The sequence below is a fragment of the Tetranychus urticae genome, chromosome 3, assembly GCF_039701765.1.
Source record: "Tetranychus urticae isolate SD_2017Ah chromosome 3, NJAU_TeUrti_SD_1.0, whole genome shotgun sequence".
Classification (NCBI taxonomy): domain Eukaryota; kingdom Metazoa; phylum Arthropoda; class Arachnida; order Trombidiformes; family Tetranychidae; genus Tetranychus; species Tetranychus urticae.
In genome coordinates, this window is record NC_142960.1 from 23,807,744 (window position 1) to 23,823,407 (window position 15,664).

The 15,664-nt window shown below is 31.5% G+C and overlaps 5 protein-coding genes across 5 annotated transcripts; 4 read left to right on the forward strand and 1 right to left on the reverse strand.

The window, feature by feature from the left end:
* Positions 1 to 628: 628 nt before the first annotated feature.
* On the forward strand, positions 629 to 4,074 carry mus201 (rad2 superfamily protein mus201). The gene has a single exon (XM_015932646.3). It carries the CDS (start codon positions 786 to 788, stop codon positions 3,813 to 3,815), a length of 3,030 nt encoding a protein of 1,009 aa, XP_015788132.1. The 5' UTR covers positions 629 to 785; the 3' UTR covers positions 3,816 to 4,074.
* Positions 3,989 to 5,022, reverse strand: LOC107365176 (uncharacterized). The gene is made up of 3 exons (XM_015932648.3): positions 4,738 to 5,022; positions 4,565 to 4,676; positions 3,989 to 4,493 (listed from the first exon to the last, which is right to left on the reverse strand). The coding sequence occupies exons 1-3, from the start codon at positions 4,859 to 4,861 to the stop codon at positions 4,400 to 4,402; spliced, it is 330 nt and encodes a 109-aa protein (XP_015788134.1). The 5' UTR covers positions 4,862 to 5,022; the 3' UTR covers positions 3,989 to 4,399.
* Positions 5,023 to 5,435: 413 nt separating this feature from the next.
* MsrA (methionine sulfoxide reductase A) lies at positions 5,436 to 6,699 on the forward strand. Its single transcript, XM_015932647.3, has 2 exons — positions 5,436 to 5,682; positions 5,842 to 6,699. The coding sequence occupies exons 1-2, from the start codon at positions 5,479 to 5,481 to the stop codon at positions 6,265 to 6,267; spliced, it is 630 nt and encodes a 209-aa protein (XP_015788133.2). The 5' UTR covers positions 5,436 to 5,478; the 3' UTR covers positions 6,268 to 6,699.
* Positions 6,700 to 9,104: 2,405 nt separating this feature from the next.
* LOC107365177 (uncharacterized) lies at positions 9,105 to 10,105 on the forward strand. Its single transcript, XM_015932649.3, has 4 exons — positions 9,105 to 9,261; positions 9,338 to 9,472; positions 9,657 to 9,830; positions 9,904 to 10,105. Exons 1-4 carry the CDS (start codon positions 9,171 to 9,173, stop codon positions 9,906 to 9,908), a joined length of 405 nt encoding a protein of 134 aa, XP_015788135.2. The 5' UTR covers positions 9,105 to 9,170; the 3' UTR covers positions 9,909 to 10,105.
* A 3,910-nt stretch (positions 10,106 to 14,015) lies between these two features.
* LOC107365179 (uncharacterized) lies at positions 14,016 to 14,975 on the forward strand. Its single transcript, XM_015932650.3, has 5 exons — positions 14,016 to 14,160; positions 14,239 to 14,370; positions 14,470 to 14,490; positions 14,563 to 14,697; positions 14,771 to 14,975. The coding sequence occupies exons 1-5, from the start codon at positions 14,082 to 14,084 to the stop codon at positions 14,773 to 14,775; spliced, it is 372 nt and encodes a 123-aa protein (XP_015788136.1). The 5' UTR covers positions 14,016 to 14,081; the 3' UTR covers positions 14,776 to 14,975.
* Positions 14,976 to 15,664: the final 689 nt, after the last annotated feature.

The window sequence follows — 15,664 nt, forward strand, 5'->3', positions numbered from 1 at the left end:
TCCTTCTCATTTCTTCAGTCAAATTCTTATTCAATATTTCTGTATTTATGCAATGCTCAATTTCAATATTTTCTTTGACCCAAATCGGGGAATTGACAATTGATTGAATTCGCTTTCAATCCTGAATCCTGTAACAAATATATTTTTTCGCCACCAATGTGCCCAACAATCCTTCCCTGATATTCTGATTATTATATTTTGATTACTGTTTTTGTAAGATTATTTCTATTATTTATAATATTTCTTACATTCAAAAATGATCCAATTATCAATGTTAAATCGTCTTGTCAAATAAAAAGACTCAAATTGTCCATTAATGGACTGTAATGCAAATTTTTGTGTAACTTGTGTAAACTTTTGTCTCTTTATAACTTAGAAATAAGTCTCTCGGTTTTTGCTAGAACTGGCCTTTATTTAAACAAAAAGATGAGAACTATCACTTATTACTGGAAAGTAATTAACTTGTTTACTTATCGGCTAATCTTAAGGCGCCAGAAAAATTGTTGTTATTTTCAAAAAGTAAAACTTACTCTTTGGTTATTTTCGTTATACCCATTAGAGATGGCGCTGCACTGCATTTTATAAAAAACAGCGACAGGGGCGCTACAGCTGCATGAATAAAAAACAAAATATAAACAAAACATTTGTAAATATGAATTTGATAATTTTGATTTTGCTATATTTAGATGATATTTCATGAACCAATCATCTCTTGATTTTGTGGCTTTTTTAAAATGTATGTGTAATCATCGCATCAACCAATTTTACGTTGATATATAGGCTCCATGGGAGTTAAAGGTCTTTGGACATTGCTGGAACCAGTCGGTTACCCGATCAGTTTGGAAAGTTTGGAGGGTAAAGTTATCGCTGTTGATATAAGCATTTGGATAAATCAATCGATCAAAGGGATTAGGGATAAAAGAGGAATTCTCGCTGAAAATGCTCATTTGCTTGGTTTATTTAATAGAATATGTAAATTATTGTTTTATAAGATAAAACCCGTTTTTGTCTTCGATGGAGGTGCACCAGCTTTGAAAAGGCAAACAATTGAAGAGCGACGATTACGACGGGAAAATATCTTGGCTAAAGCCAAAAGTAATGTCAACAAAGTGCTGCAGTCTTACCTATCAGATAAATTCCAAAAGGATATAGAATTTGAAGACGATGAAGAGTTGACTGATGTTGGAATCGGACTAAAAGAATGGACAAACAAAGATGAGGGTAATCTTTTTGTTTTACCTGAAAACTCTGTTGGTGATAAAAAAACAGATCAAGAGGAAGAGGATTGGCAGGAGTTTGCATTTGCTGCTCACCCTAAATTTAAGAAACTTCAAGATGAAGAATTAATTGACACCGAATCCGAGGATTTTAAAAGTCTACCACCAGAAATCCGTCACGAAATCTTGAGTGAAATACGAGAAAAGAAAAAGAGATTGAACAAGGTCGAGGACATTCCTAAAGAGACAGATAATTTCTCTATCTATCAAATGAAAAGAATTCTTGTTAGACGACAAATTCAAGAGAAAATGGAAGAACTACAAAATGAAATGATTTCAAGTGTTTCAAGCAAAGCAACTAGTTTTGTGCCTGAAAATTACAATACCTATGAGGGAATAACAGCTCAAAGAGTAATGTCTGATGATTCCACTCATTTCATTTATATGAACAAACGTAAGCTGGAAAATGATGGTGGTGCGCCTAAATTATTGATGCCAAAGAGAAAAAAAGAAGAATCTGAAAGAGAGTTACTTCCAAAAAAAGCCTACCGAGACATTTGCTTTTCTGTTGAGGATTTTGATTATGGATTGAAGGAAGAAGCTGAAAAAGAAGGATCAACTTCCCTTCGAGATAAAATAAAAAGTGAAAAACCATTGGGTCCTACAATCCGGATAACTGATTTGACATCAAAACCAAAGCCTGCGAATATTACAAAGAAATTGAATGATTTTGTAATTCAATCAGAGTCAAGTGAAAGTGGGAGTGATAATGACTTCATTGAAGTCGAAACAATCCAAGATAGTGATGGTGAAGAAATTTCTGATGAAAAAACCATGCCTGTGCTCAACAATAGCATGGAAAGCTCTTCCTCAATTGAACATTCTGAGATAATTAAAAAAGATATCTTCCCTCAAAGAAATAAAGTATCATCTACTGAATCGTTCACTAATTTCGATGAACCAATCGCATCCACATCCAAAGAGGCAGATCGAATAGAATCTCAAATCTTTAATCCTTCAGCGCAACTTGAACCTGACTTGTTTATTGAAAAAGAAGTTAAATCTCACAAAAAGGAAGAAAATGAGGATGATGATATTCAATTTCTTTCAGAATCAAAAGATGAAACTGTTATCACAAAAAGTCATCATTTTGCCGCCATCGATTCCCCTCCTGCTAAAAATTCCAATAAAATTTTTCATCAATCTCCAGAAAAAAGATTAGAATCACCATCAACTTCCAAAAAATCTGAATCTTTAACTCCGAAGAAAGCTGATTCTGCAACTCCGAAAAAATCTGATTCTTCTACTCCAAAAAAGCCTAAACCTATTACTCCGAAGAAACCTGACTCCGCTACTCCGAAAAAGACTGAACATATGACTCCGAAAAAATTCACATCTTTAACTCCGAAGAAACTTGATTCTGTAACACCTAAAAAAGCGGAATCTTTAACGCCAAACTCTAAGACAAAGACAACGATTACACCCACCAAGCAATCAGGGTCACTTTCTGACTCTCTTACTCCAATCAAAGTTCTTAAATCATCTGAACGGACAGATGAAATGAATGAACAATTACGTGACATAAAAAAGGCCGAAAGGCAAACTTCAACGGTTGCTCAAAACATGATCAGTGAGTGTCGAGAGTTGCTATCAATGTTTGGCATACCTTATGTAATGTCACCAATGGAAGCTGAAGCCCAATGTGCTGCTCTTGAGATTCAAGGGTTGACCAATGGGACGATAACAGATGATAGTGACATTTGGCTTTTTGGTGGTAAAACAGTTTTTAAAAATTTTTTTAATCAAAGTAAATTTGTTGAAATGTACGCAATCAAAGATATTGAGCAAAAACTGAAATTAAATCGTGTTACAATGATTTGTGTAGCCATGTTAACTGGATGTGATTATACGGATGGAGTGGAAAGTGTTGGACCAGTGAAAGCTCTTGAAATTTTAAGTGAATTCCCCGGTGAAGGACTTGAGCGATTGAAATCATTCAAAGATTGGTGGAACAAGAAGAAGAAAGGAAATGATAAATCGCCTGGAAACAAACAAAGAGCTCAGTTTTTGAAACTGAATTTGAGCGAGAATTTTCCCAGTGAATTAGTCTTCAAAGCATTTATGTCACCCATTGTAATGGAATCGGGCGAAAAATTTTCTTGGGGAATGCCTGATCTCGATCTTCTCCGCCGATTTGCTGGTGAAAAAATGAGGTGGTCAAGAGAAAAAATTGATTCTACTTTGACACCAATAATTAAGAACTTGAATCAGAAACAGAACCAGCTTCGAATTGATCAATTTATTAAACTTCGAACTAACAACAACAAAGTAGTTTATTCATCGAAACGACTAGCCAACGCTGTAAACAAAATATCTGGATCTAATGAATCGTCAGAAGTCGTTGCTGGTGGTTCTGGTAACCCTGGTCTTAGTAAACTTCGAGAGAAAGTCAAAAATCAGAGAAAGAAAGGTAGAGTAACCAATCAACAAACTAAACGAAAAACTGGAAAACCTGGAAAATCTGGAAAAACTGTAGATAAAACTGTAATTGAAAAAGAGACTATTGAATTGTCCGAATCAAGCTCCGGTCCTGATTGAGGAGTTGGTCGCTTTTAACTCTCAACGATTATAAAAATATTGTTCATCAAAGAAATGTGCCTCTGCTGAAGTATTCTATGTATTATATTTCTTGATGCATTTTACATTTTATTACTTGTTGAATCTAATACTTGAATTCATATTGTAATAGAAAATCAATCCAATCATATTGATTTCAAATTACTAAAGAAGCATGCTTTAATTCGTAAATCATCGTAAATAAATAATTTAAGTACAAATAAATTAAATTAAGGATAAATCAGAATTGTTACCACTATATTACTCTTTTCCCATAATGATCGTTGAATTTAATCAGGCCCGTACTTTGAATTTTTCAGACAAAATCCTGCTAGAAAAAAGTTTAAATTAATTGAAGATCACTATTTATTTTCCTTGTTGAAGATCAACTTCTGATCTTTTGGTGGGAATCTGAAGTTCTGAGTGCAACAGATACAACATTCTTCCAGCATGCCACGAAAGTTTCCAAAAAACTCTTTTAGTAAAAAAACAAAACAACTTTTTGAGTATAGCAAAATCAGCAAATGATTAGTGTAATCGTAATTTTTGATATTTCTTGGTCTTTGTTATTTTCTTTTTGTCTTTGTTTTTCGACCTTTTTGGGCTCGCAACTCAGTCGTTAACTTTTTACGGGCTGCTTCCTTCTTAGTTTCTTCAAAACTGGAAAAAATGAATGTTTTGATTAAATTAGGTAATTTAAATATTTTGAATCAGACTCGAATATAACTTACATAGTCAAGAGTTGGTCCACTGGATTAATCACCTCTTCCTCTTTTTCGACCGTGTTTTGAACTTCTATTTCAGCTTCTTCATCGACGGGATCCTCAGGCTTATTGAACTGCTCTGTCAATCAAAAAAAATGTCATGAAATTTCGATACAGAAAAACGTTGAAAATCAACTAACTTTTATTTACTTTCACTACTTCAGTGTCTGGTTTATCGGAAACTACTCTGCGTTTTTTCAACAAGGGTTTGGATCCTCCTTGATAACTAGCTTTGCGCTTATTCCACCATTTAGCTTTGATCATAACTGAGCTATTTGAACAAGAAACAATAAAAAATGATGATAATTGCACGTTTTAAACTAATAGACATAAACATGAAAACTATGTGTATGTTTTGCTCGTCGATCAACACCATTAGAAACCAGTTGGTTACTAGTAACCGGTTATTTTCTGGTTACATTGAGAGGGAAATTTGAAAAGAAAGTAAAAAAATTCTAAATACATGTTAAACATGTAACGAACACGTATCAATCGAAAAAGTTGGTGCTCTCGGTAATTAACCTTCAAATTTATTTAAGGTCAAATAACTGTGAGCTTGGATGACATTGAATCTCTGGATTTATGGTTATCATTTAACTTGAATGACAGTTTAGCTTAATTATTGCATTAAACGCTAAAATTTTTTAAAGTAGCTTATTTTTAATTTATTCACTTTACAAATTATTGAAAGCCAAGCATTTGAATTAAAACCTATCAAAACTATAATAAATACCAACCTAAAGCTTCATTAATTAAAGAAAAAGAAGTGAAAAATTTGATTTACGCGCGCTTATTGGAATGACTAATGTTTTTGTTGTACGATCAGACATTTTTCATCTCTTAAAAGTAAACAATTTCCTTTATTTGTTGTGTTAATCCGAATGTTCAATATGGTACGAGAAAAGGCTTGTTTCGGAATGGGCTGCTTCTGGCACGTAGAAGCTTTATTTGGGGCTCAACTAGGTGTTCTTACTACTAAAGTTGGCTATAGTGGAGGTAAGCTTGAAGGCCCAACTTATTATAAAATTGGCGATCATGTTGAAGTAGTCGAATTGGCTTATGAGAACGAGAAGATTTCTTACGAGGTAAGTTACTTTTATTGTAAATAATTGTTTTGCCTCATTTTTAACTAAAAGCAAACATAAAAATGACCCAAAGATAGTGTTTGTTAACTAATTATTGACGCAAATTTACTCAATTACTTTTCACTCCAATTTGTTGTTTTTTTTCTTGTTCGTTTAAAGAAACTTCTCAAGATTTTTTGGAGCAATCATGACCCTACTTCAAAGCCCTACAAACGTCAATATATTTCTGCAATCTATTACCACACCGAGGAACAAAAAAACTTGGCCGAACAGACGATGAAAGAGCAACAATCAAAACATGCTCGCCCTATTGTTACAGAGATTGCTCCTGCTGGTAAATTTTATGATGCAGAAGATTATCATCAAAAATATCAACTCAGATGTAATCCAAAACTACTTAAGACCCTTGGTCTCAATGATACTACTCTCAAATCATCGGAACTTGCTGCAAAGCTTAATGGATATGTTTGTGGGATGAAAACTAAACAAGAATTTGAGGCTGATTCGAAAGAGTTTAACTTCACTGATGAACAAAGACAATACATCTTGGCTGCAATCAATTCAGGAGTTAAAGCACATTGCTAACTATACTTGCATCCAACTTAGCTTACTTACACCAGAATCTATGTTAAACTCGTTTGTTATTTTTACTTTTATTCTTTCTGTTTAACTTTGATTCTGTTAAATTAATTCCCAATCTTTAGATTGTAATATTATTACACTACTGTTATTAGGAAAAGCAATATAAGAAATGATAATGTGAAGAGTAACCGTTCATAAAAATCGGAAGCTTACAAGGAAAGGTCACGAATTGTAAAATCGATATTGAGATTTTATTGGTCGCTATGTGTACATTAGCCCTTATTTCAAACTAATATAACGAAATTAGCGGCCACCTTTTCGATTTCGGCATTTGATCGCCTTTTTTCTAAAAAAATTTGCATGGGTTTCTATGAGGATTTGTATTTGTTTTAAAAAAAAGTATTTAATAAATGCTTGGTTGTGCAATAAAAAGTATATATTTTGTTTCAACATTTCAAAAATTAAAAAATGAACTTTCAAATCCTCATAGAAAAGCATACAAATTTTTTTAGAAACAAGGCGATCAAATGCCGAAATCGAAAAGGTGGCCGCTAATTTCGTTATATTAGTTTGGCATAAGGGCTAATGTACCCATAGCGACCAATAAAATCTCAATATCGATTTTACAATTCATGACCTTCCCTTGTTAGTCACTTTTTAATGAAAATTATTCCAGATTCAAACATTATGCATCTTCGGTATTGATGTTATAAATTGAATTTTATATTAAACATAACCTGCAAAGAATCTAAAATATATGCTTGTAAAGTCAATTACAGTCGATTTCAATCCAATAAAATATACAAATGAACTTGGTAAATACAATTTTATTATTTAAACAATATTTCAGCCTAACTTTCATTATACAGAATATTTGAAGTCAATAATTACTCGATAAGGTAATTTTCGACAGGAAGGATATTTGTTTTTAATTTGTTTGCTTTATCTTTGGTTATCTAACTTGTAATCTTTGGAATTGTAATGCTATCGATAGTCACTTTTTAAATGTTATCCAACATAAGATCAAATTAAATCGATCTCTAGAACTTCCCAGTCAACATAAAAATCTCGCAAATGGTGAAATCAATTTGCTACCCAAAAGATTTCGAGACAATCAAACAATCATAAAACCTAATTAGTTAATGGTAAAAATAATAATTTTTATTTGGATCCCATCGGGTACTTCCCTCGTTAGTAGAGCAAAATTGATTCTGCTGATCATAACTTTGATCTTTTTTGATGGAAAAATTATTCGATTAGTTTTTGAATCGAAATTTGATAACGTGATGTGTACAATTAGTTATTAGACATCGTACTTCACTTCTGTGAATTCTTGACGTTGATCATTTTACGAAATGTTATGTTAGAGAAGGCACCTGGGCATCGATTCAATAGACATTTAACATTAAAACAATGCTTTCTTATCAAAATTGAAACTCTAATATATGCGTGATTATAAGGTTTAATTGATGAAATTTAGTTTTGATTTGATTATTGAGAATTATTAATTATTAGGCCAAACGAGTCCACAACTTTGACCTCAAGCCTATTTATTGAGCGTAAATTTTTCGCAGTAAATTTCATAGCATAAAATAAAAATGGCACCGGCTTTCAACCTTTTTATTAATGGCACGAATTAATTTGAATCAAACATTGTTATTGGGTGCAAATAAAAGACGATCATATTTGCAATAATCTGAGTGAATTTCACTTATTTTGGTTGAATTTTTTACCTGAAAAAGTGACTCCAACGATGAAAAAATTGAAAAAGATTTTTAACTGACACAAAAATCATCCAGACTTAATAGCTCAAGACCTTCAGTGAATGTCTGACTAATGTTAGAATTTTGAATCGAAAGTTGATAACACTTTCAGTTCATGAGAAATTCATAAAACAAAACTTTACAATTAGATATTAGACATAATCTGTGGGGGAAAAGTTTGGGAATTTTTGGTTTTTTTCTTGTATCCCGTAAGATAATTGTTGAATTTTTCTGAAAATTCAGAATGCTATAGTTGGATAGTGTAGCTTTGATCTCTGAGAAACCCACAATGAAAAAAAACAAAGGTCACTTCACAATCATCGCTTAAACTCGGGGGCAAAAATTTTTTGTTAATGAAATTGGTTTCGTGAATAACCCCATGAAGGAAATTCGATCAAACTGAAAAAATACATCAATCGATGCAACTCTTCAAGAGCTTTCAGTTGAAATACGATTTGAAAAATTTGAATCAGTCGTTTGTAAGCTATTCAATTTTGAATGGAGTTTTAGCTTCAAAAAAGTTGACTTACAGTTGTTAGTCAATTTCTGTCTATGAGAGTTTAACATTAAACAAAAATATTTTTTTTTTCTCCTCCGAGTTTGAGCAATGATTGTGAAGTGACCTTTGTTTTTTTTCATTGTGGGTTTCTCAGAGATCAAAGCTACACTATCCAACTATAGCATTCTGAATTTTCAGAAAAATTCAACAATTATCTTACGGGATACAAGAAAAAAACCAAAAATTCCCAAACTTTTTCCCAACAGGTTATTACTTCACTTCTGTGATTTTTGGCATTGATCATTTTACGAAATTTTATGTAAAAGAAAGGCACCTGGAAATCAATTAAATAGACAATGAAACAATTCTTTCTGATCACTATTTGATTGACTTGGTTAAGATCATATTTAAACACATTTACATTGTTTCAATTTAACTTGATTGGCAATGTACGTCAATTTAGATTGACCCAAAATAAAATATGTTTTACTTCGATCTTTCTCTTCCTCCTTCTTCAATTTTTTATAATAAGTATATAAAGAGATTGATTTTGATTCCATAAAGATTACCAACTTTATTTGATTAATTATACAAATATTTATAACTTTGTAGTGAAATCAAATACTTTGAAATTCGTGTTCAAAATGATCTACAAACTAATTATTTTAAGTTTTGTGTTCTTTTCCATGCTCATAAAGTTAAATGATGCTCAATCAGCTACAATTAGGGAGAGACGTAAGTTATTAAAAACTTACAGCCGACAACTAAACTAATTTTAAATCTTTTTCTCAATCTCTTAATCAAAATACAGATTGTCGGAAAACACATTGTGGTGACAACCGACCTATTTATCAAGTATTTGAGCAATGTAGGAGAGAATTCAATAGTAATGCAATCCGACGTGAACGGTGTGCTGATGGACGTCTTCGCTATCGATGCTGTGAAGGTATGAACTTTTGATATTCTATTTCAACATTAATATAAATTAACAAATTAATATTGCTTTTGTGTTCTTTGTCATGCTCAAAAATGATAATCATTGTGTTCAAGCTCAACGTCATAAGTAAATTTTAATGAAAACTTATAGCCGACAAACTAATTTTGTTTTCAATTTCGTAATCAAATTATAGCCTGTGCGAATGTACCCTGTTCAAATGCACCTTTCAATATAGTAGACCCGATTTGTACTGACAAACTTGCTGAACTTGTTCCACCAGACCCACGTACGAGGTCCCGGCTTCTCTTAACTTCCGTCTCACGCAGGAATTGTGGTATAAATGGTTATGCCAGTCAATGCTGTCTAAGTATGAACTCTCGAGATTCTGTTTCATTATTCATACAAATTAATAAATTGTTATTGCTTTCTATTTTCATTAGGCTGAACCTTTTCAACACATGACTACAGCATTTGGAAGAATTGGTTGGTTTGCTTGAAACGATGAACTTGGATGGACTAAAAGATAAACGATTTATGGTCAATAGGACTAAACAAATAATTATATGTTTGATGTAACAAGAATAAGATGCAACTTAAAACACTTATCCCGATTATTTCATCAATAAAAATTTAATAGCATTATATCAAGCCAGTCTATCAAATAATTTTATTAAGTTTTATCTGATGATTTTCGATTCCGAAAACGAAAGCAATGCTGTTTGTTCATTTTTTACCACTCGATGAACGTATCATAGCATGAGACTATTCCTTACAAACGCTTATTTTATAAATATTTTGTAAAAGAAAGGCACCTGGGCATAAATTCAAATGACTTTATGCAACAATGCTTTCTGATCACTACTTGACTGACTTGTTTCAAATTATATTCAAACACATTTACTACATTTAAGTAGATAGTTTCAATTTAACTTGATTTTGAATCAATAATAACAGGACAAGATCAACAACGATAAAAACAGCAACAAAATCTGTCTTATTATTGAAGTGACTTTCTTTTAGCGCGTTAATTTTTTTATTTTATGCTTTGAAGTGAAATAAAAAAGTTGAAAAAAGATGAATTTGTTGTAAATGAACAGTAAATTGCAAAGCCAAATCAAACTTTGGATTAGACAATGTGAATCAAATTGATTAAAACTGTTAAAAATCAATTCAAGAAAGAAACAAAGTTGAGTTTACATTAATTTAGTGATATATTGTTTCGTTGCCTTTTCACCTTCACTGTTTTCATGTTGATGAGAGACGAGACAAGAAGAAAATTCAATCGTAATTTTGAATGAAAAATAATCAACTTTTTCATCAACCTCTTTGTTTCTCTGTCAATTTCAAATTCAATCCAAGGTGAAAACTTATAGACATTCAATGAATTTATCAAATTTTGAGCTATCAATTTCACTCTCGATTTGCAAAAAATAAACATTTTAAATGCGTTTTATGGAAACTCATTTCATTTGCAGTTAATTTTGCAAAATTATAATATCTGCAACATAACAAAGTATTATTTTTAAAAATGAGATTTTCGAGACAAACCGACTCTTGTCATTATGATTTAAACATCCTTAGTAAAACAGAATAATAAACAGCTTTTCCAATCAAAGTGCATTATTTACAGTTGTTTTACAAGAAACTAGTTTCGCTACTAATTTTCAATTGATTGGTATCAAGTGATTCAGTCTCGAAATTGAATGATTTTTGCATTTGCAAAAGAGTTTCAAGATGACTTTAAACTGTGAACAGAAATGAACATTTCTTTGTGATTATTGTGAACAAGGTTTATATATTGGTGTAGATTTCATTCAAGTTCAATTGTTTTTATATAAAATTAATGACTAATCAGAATTTTCTCTTCTCCTCTTTCAGTATTCTTGGTTTGCGACAATATTAGTAATTAACGATTAGTACAATTATCATTCTAAACCTTAGATTTAATTTTATTCGATGTGTGTGTTTAATTCGATTTCGAGACAATTAAAAACTCATAAAACCTAATTAGTTTATAGTAAAAATATTCATTTTTACTCGGATGATCTCGGGTACTTCCCTCGTAAGTATCTTTGATAAGCATGTTGTTTGTTCATTTTCATCGCTCGATGAATGTATCATAACATGAGGGTATCTCTTTCAAACGCTAATTCAAATTTTATATGATTTGATCGATTGATTTCACTTTTATTCATTTTACCGTGAGTGAAAACTCGCAAATAATAATAATCGATAAAAAGATAAAAAATTGGAAAACAAAAAATTGCGATCTCTCAGTTGCCAACTTATTCACCTAATCCAGAATTGATAACTCAAGACACCTTCAGTGACTTTAAGAGCAATTTCACCTTTTTGAATCGAAATTTAATAACAGTTCATGAGAAATTGATAAAACAAAACTATAAAATTAGATATTACACATCATTGATATTCACAGATTATATTATTAGTTGGCATTCAGCAATTAGACTGATAATGTTTTTGCACCAATGACAAGGACATTTTGTGAGTTCATTCAGGACATTCCAGATGATTTTACGAAATATTATGTATAAGCAAGGCACCTGGGCATCAATTCAATAGATATTTATAAAACAATGCTTTCTTTCTGATTCCTACTTGATTGACTTGTTTAAGACCATATTTAAACACATTCACATTCTTTCAATTTAACTTGATTGGCAATTTACGTCAATTTAGATTGACCCAAAAGAAAATGTGTTTTACTTCGATCTTTCTTCTTACTCTTTCTTTAATTTTTACAAGAAACTGCTGCGATCATGGCTGATCGCAAGTTTCTTTTAACCACCCATGCTAAACGTTTTTTCACGGTAATGTCCACCACCCAATCTAACTCATCCGCCAAATCAACTAAATCAAACATCACTTTTTGTCCACCACTTTCATTAACCACTTTAGAGTGGCTTTTTTCCACCACATTTCCAAACGCTTTTTGAGATATGATGGCGATTAATAGTGGACATGCTAGATGGTGTAAAAGTGGTCAAGAGGGTCCCGGCCAATTTTGTTGACAATTTTGTTGAGAAAAGTCTTTTCAAAGTGATGTTTAGGTTGATTTGGTGGAAGTGTTGGATTGAGTGGTAGACAATATAATGAAAAAGCCTCTCTTTACTCTTTACTCAAATGACAATTTTTACATTAAATCCTGGTCCAACAATAAACCATCAACCTGAATAACAGAAAAGTTTTTCCCCCTCACTCAATGTTATTAAATACGGCTTCTACAGTTTTTCCCCCAGCTTCTATTTTCATGAATTTCTCAGAGATCTGGATTCTGAGGTGAGGTTTCCTATTTTTGTGGATTTAGTTGAATTCGAGCTTTCATGCTGTGTAATTTTTTTTCTTAGAACCCGCGTAGTTTGGCCACAATCTTGACACAAAAATTTGATACATTGACTTTATATATTGTGTAGATGTGTAGATAATAAGTATACAAAGAGACTGATTTTAAATAAAGTTATGCCTTTGATTCCATAAAGATCACCAACTTTACTTTGATTATAAAAATATACGTAACTTTGTAGTGAAAGCAAATATTTTGAAGTTTTAATTCAAAATGATTTACAAACTATTTCTTTTAAGTTTTATGTTCCTTTCCATGCTCATAAATGATGCTCATTCAGCTTTAGAAGGAGATAGATGTGAATAACCGGGAAACATTTGAAAAATTTCTAAATGCGTCAACCATCGTTTTCGATAATCGCCATTATCTGGTGACCATTTTCACAAATAATTTAACAAATATTCACAAATGAGCATTACAGCAAGTCTATATATTTTTTTAAAATTTTTTAATTTTTAAGAAACAAAAATCTTCCAGACTTAATAACTCAAGATCTTCAATGACTTTGAGAGCAATGTCACCTTTTTTAAATCGAAACTTGATAACTCTTTCAGTTCATGAGAAATTGATAAAACAAAACTGTAAAATTAGATATTACACATCGAACTTTGATATTCAAAGATTATATTATTAGCTGCCATTCATTTATTAGACTGATAATGTTTTTGCACCAATGAAAAGGACATTTTGTGAGTTCATTCAGGACATTCCAGATGATTTTACGAAATATTATGTATAAGAAAGGCACCTGGGCATCAATTCAATAGACATTTACTATAAAACAATGCTGTCTGATCACTAAGGGGTGATAAATAAAAAATGAGACAAAATTCAAACTGTATTTAAGAAATTTTTAGGTTTAATTTATCAGATTTAGTTTTAATTTGATTATTACGAACTATTAATTGCTATTAGGTCGAACTAGCCCACAACTTTGACCTCAATCCTATAAAACAATGCTTTCTGATCACTACTTCATTGAGCTGTTGATTTGATCTGTCTTGTTCAAGAACATATTTAAACATAATTACATTGTTTCAATTTAATTTGATTGGCAATGTAAGTCAATTTAGATTGACTCAAAAGAAAATATGTTTTACTTTGATCTTTTTCTTTCTCTTTCTTCAATTTTTTATAATAAGTATATAAACAGACTGATTTTGATTCCATAAAGATCACCAACTTTATTTGATTAATTATACAAATATTTATAACTCTCGAGTGAAAGCAATTACTTTGATATTCTGGTTCAAAATGATCTACAAACTATTTCTTTTAAGTTTTGTGTTCTTTTCCATGCTCATAAATGATCCAGTTCAAGCTAAAGATAGATGTAAGTTTTAATGATAACTCACAGCCGACAACTCAACTAATTGTCAATCTTTTTCTCCCTCTCTTAATGAAAATACAGTTTGTCGGACTACAGGCTGTGACAGCCGAACTCTTCAACAAGTATTTGCCATGTGTCAGAGAGCATACGGTAGTAATACAATCCGACGTGAACCTTGTGATGGAGGACGGGCTCGCTATCGATGCTGCACAGGTATGAACTTTCGAGTTTCTGTTTCAGTATTAATAGAAAATTAATAAATTGATATTGCTTTTGTGTTCTTTGCCGTGCTCATACATGATAATCATTCAGCTTCAGTTCCACAAGAACGACGTAAGTAAATTTGAATGAAAACTTATAGCCGACAAACTAATTTGGTTTTTCATCTCTTAATCAAATTTACAGGATGTCTGCTTATAGGCTGTTCAAACGAAAGTGTGGCGTCAATAGAAGCAAATTGTATTGGAAATTTTGGTGCTAACGCCATTGTAACGATAACACCTTGTGGCAAAGGACTTCTTAGCGCTCAATGCTGTATAAGTATGAACTCTTGAGATTCTGATTCATTATGAATACAAATTAATAAATTGATGTTGCTTTCTATTTTCATTAGACTGAGCCTTGCTAACAAATAGCTACAGCATTTGGAAGAATTGGTTGGTTTGCTTTGAATGATGAACTTGGATGGATTAAAAGATAAACGATTTATGGTCAATAGGACTAAACAAATAATTATGTTTGATGTAATAACCAGAATAAGATGCAACTTAAAACACTTCTTGCGATTATTCCATCAATAAAAATTTAATAGCATTATATTAAGCTAGTCTATCAAATTATTTCATTAATTTCTATTTGATAATATAAAGCAATGAACGAAATCAAGACTATTTTCAACTCGGTTCCGTAAACGATAACAGAAACAAATCGAATAATTTTTTCACCAACAAAGATCGAAGTAATAATCAGCATAATCAATTTTGCTCTGCTTTGCTTTACTTACAAGGGAGGTACCCGAGTTTATCCGAACAGATTTCAATGATTAGAGTGTCATTGAATTCTTATTACTGACAAACAATATAGTTCGTTGTCTTTTGAGTAGCAAATGGACAGAAGGTTCGAAAAGCGCCATTTATTGTCGATCGCTATGCATAGATCAATGTGGAAGAATAATATGAACCCATTGTGATGAGCATTTTTGTTTAACTCATTTTGTGTGCTCATTACCTTACTTTACATGTAAAAAATTGAATTTTAATTCTGTTTTTCTCGTTAATCTTTAATTTGCTACCCGAAAGATTTCGAGAAAACTAAACACTCATAAAAACTAATTAGTTTATGGTAAAAATATTAATTTTTATTCGGATGACCTCGGGTACTTCCCTCGTTAGAAAATCAAAATTTTAAAATAAACAGAAAATAAATGTAAAGAATGTTTTTGTGCGTTCAAATAAAGGCCTAGAAACATCTTTGAAGTCTTTTAGCGCTTAGTTTTTGTTCTGTAGCT

What these genes read in the sequence shown, in the direction of transcription:
- mus201 (XM_015932646.3), top strand. Translation starts at nt 786, where the DNA reads ATGGGAGTTAAAGGTCTTTGGACATTGCTGGAACCAGTCGGTTACCCG.
- LOC107365176 (XM_015932648.3), bottom strand. Translation starts at nt 4,861, where the DNA reads ATGATCAAAGCTAAATGGTGGAATAAGCGCAAAGCTAGTTATCAAGGA. An exon ending in AGTAGTGAAAGTAAATAAAA is followed by an intron (nt 4,677 to 4,737) that starts GTTAGTTGATTT and finishes TTTGATTGACAG; the next exon opens with AGCAGTTCAATAAGCCTGAG. An exon ending in GTGGACCAACTCTTGACTAT is followed by an intron (nt 4,494 to 4,564) that starts GTAAGTTATATT and finishes CATTTTTTCCAG; the next exon opens with TTTTGAAGAAACTAAGAAGG.
- MsrA (XM_015932647.3), top strand. Translation starts at nt 5,479, where the DNA reads ATGTTCAATATGGTACGAGAAAAGGCTTGTTTCGGAATGGGCTGCTTC. An exon ending in ACGAGAAGATTTCTTACGAG is followed by an intron (nt 5,683 to 5,841) that starts GTAAGTTACTTT and finishes GTTCGTTTAAAG; the next exon opens with AAACTTCTCAAGATTTTTTG.
- LOC107365177 (XM_015932649.3), top strand. Translation starts at nt 9,171, where the DNA reads ATGATCTACAAACTAATTATTTTAAGTTTTGTGTTCTTTTCCATGCTC. An exon ending in AGCTACAATTAGGGAGAGAC is followed by an intron (nt 9,262 to 9,337) that starts GTAAGTTATTAA and finishes ATCAAAATACAG; the next exon opens with ATTGTCGGAAAACACATTGT. An exon ending in TCGCTATCGATGCTGTGAAG is followed by an intron (nt 9,473 to 9,656) that starts GTATGAACTTTT and finishes ATCAAATTATAG; the next exon opens with CCTGTGCGAATGTACCCTGT.
- LOC107365179 (XM_015932650.3), top strand. Translation starts at nt 14,082, where the DNA reads ATGATCTACAAACTATTTCTTTTAAGTTTTGTGTTCTTTTCCATGCTC. An exon ending in AGTTCAAGCTAAAGATAGAT is followed by an intron (nt 14,161 to 14,238) that starts GTAAGTTTTAAT and finishes ATGAAAATACAG; the next exon opens with TTTGTCGGACTACAGGCTGT. An exon ending in TTCAGTTCCACAAGAACGAC is followed by an intron (nt 14,491 to 14,562) that starts GTAAGTAAATTT and finishes TCAAATTTACAG; the next exon opens with GATGTCTGCTTATAGGCTGT.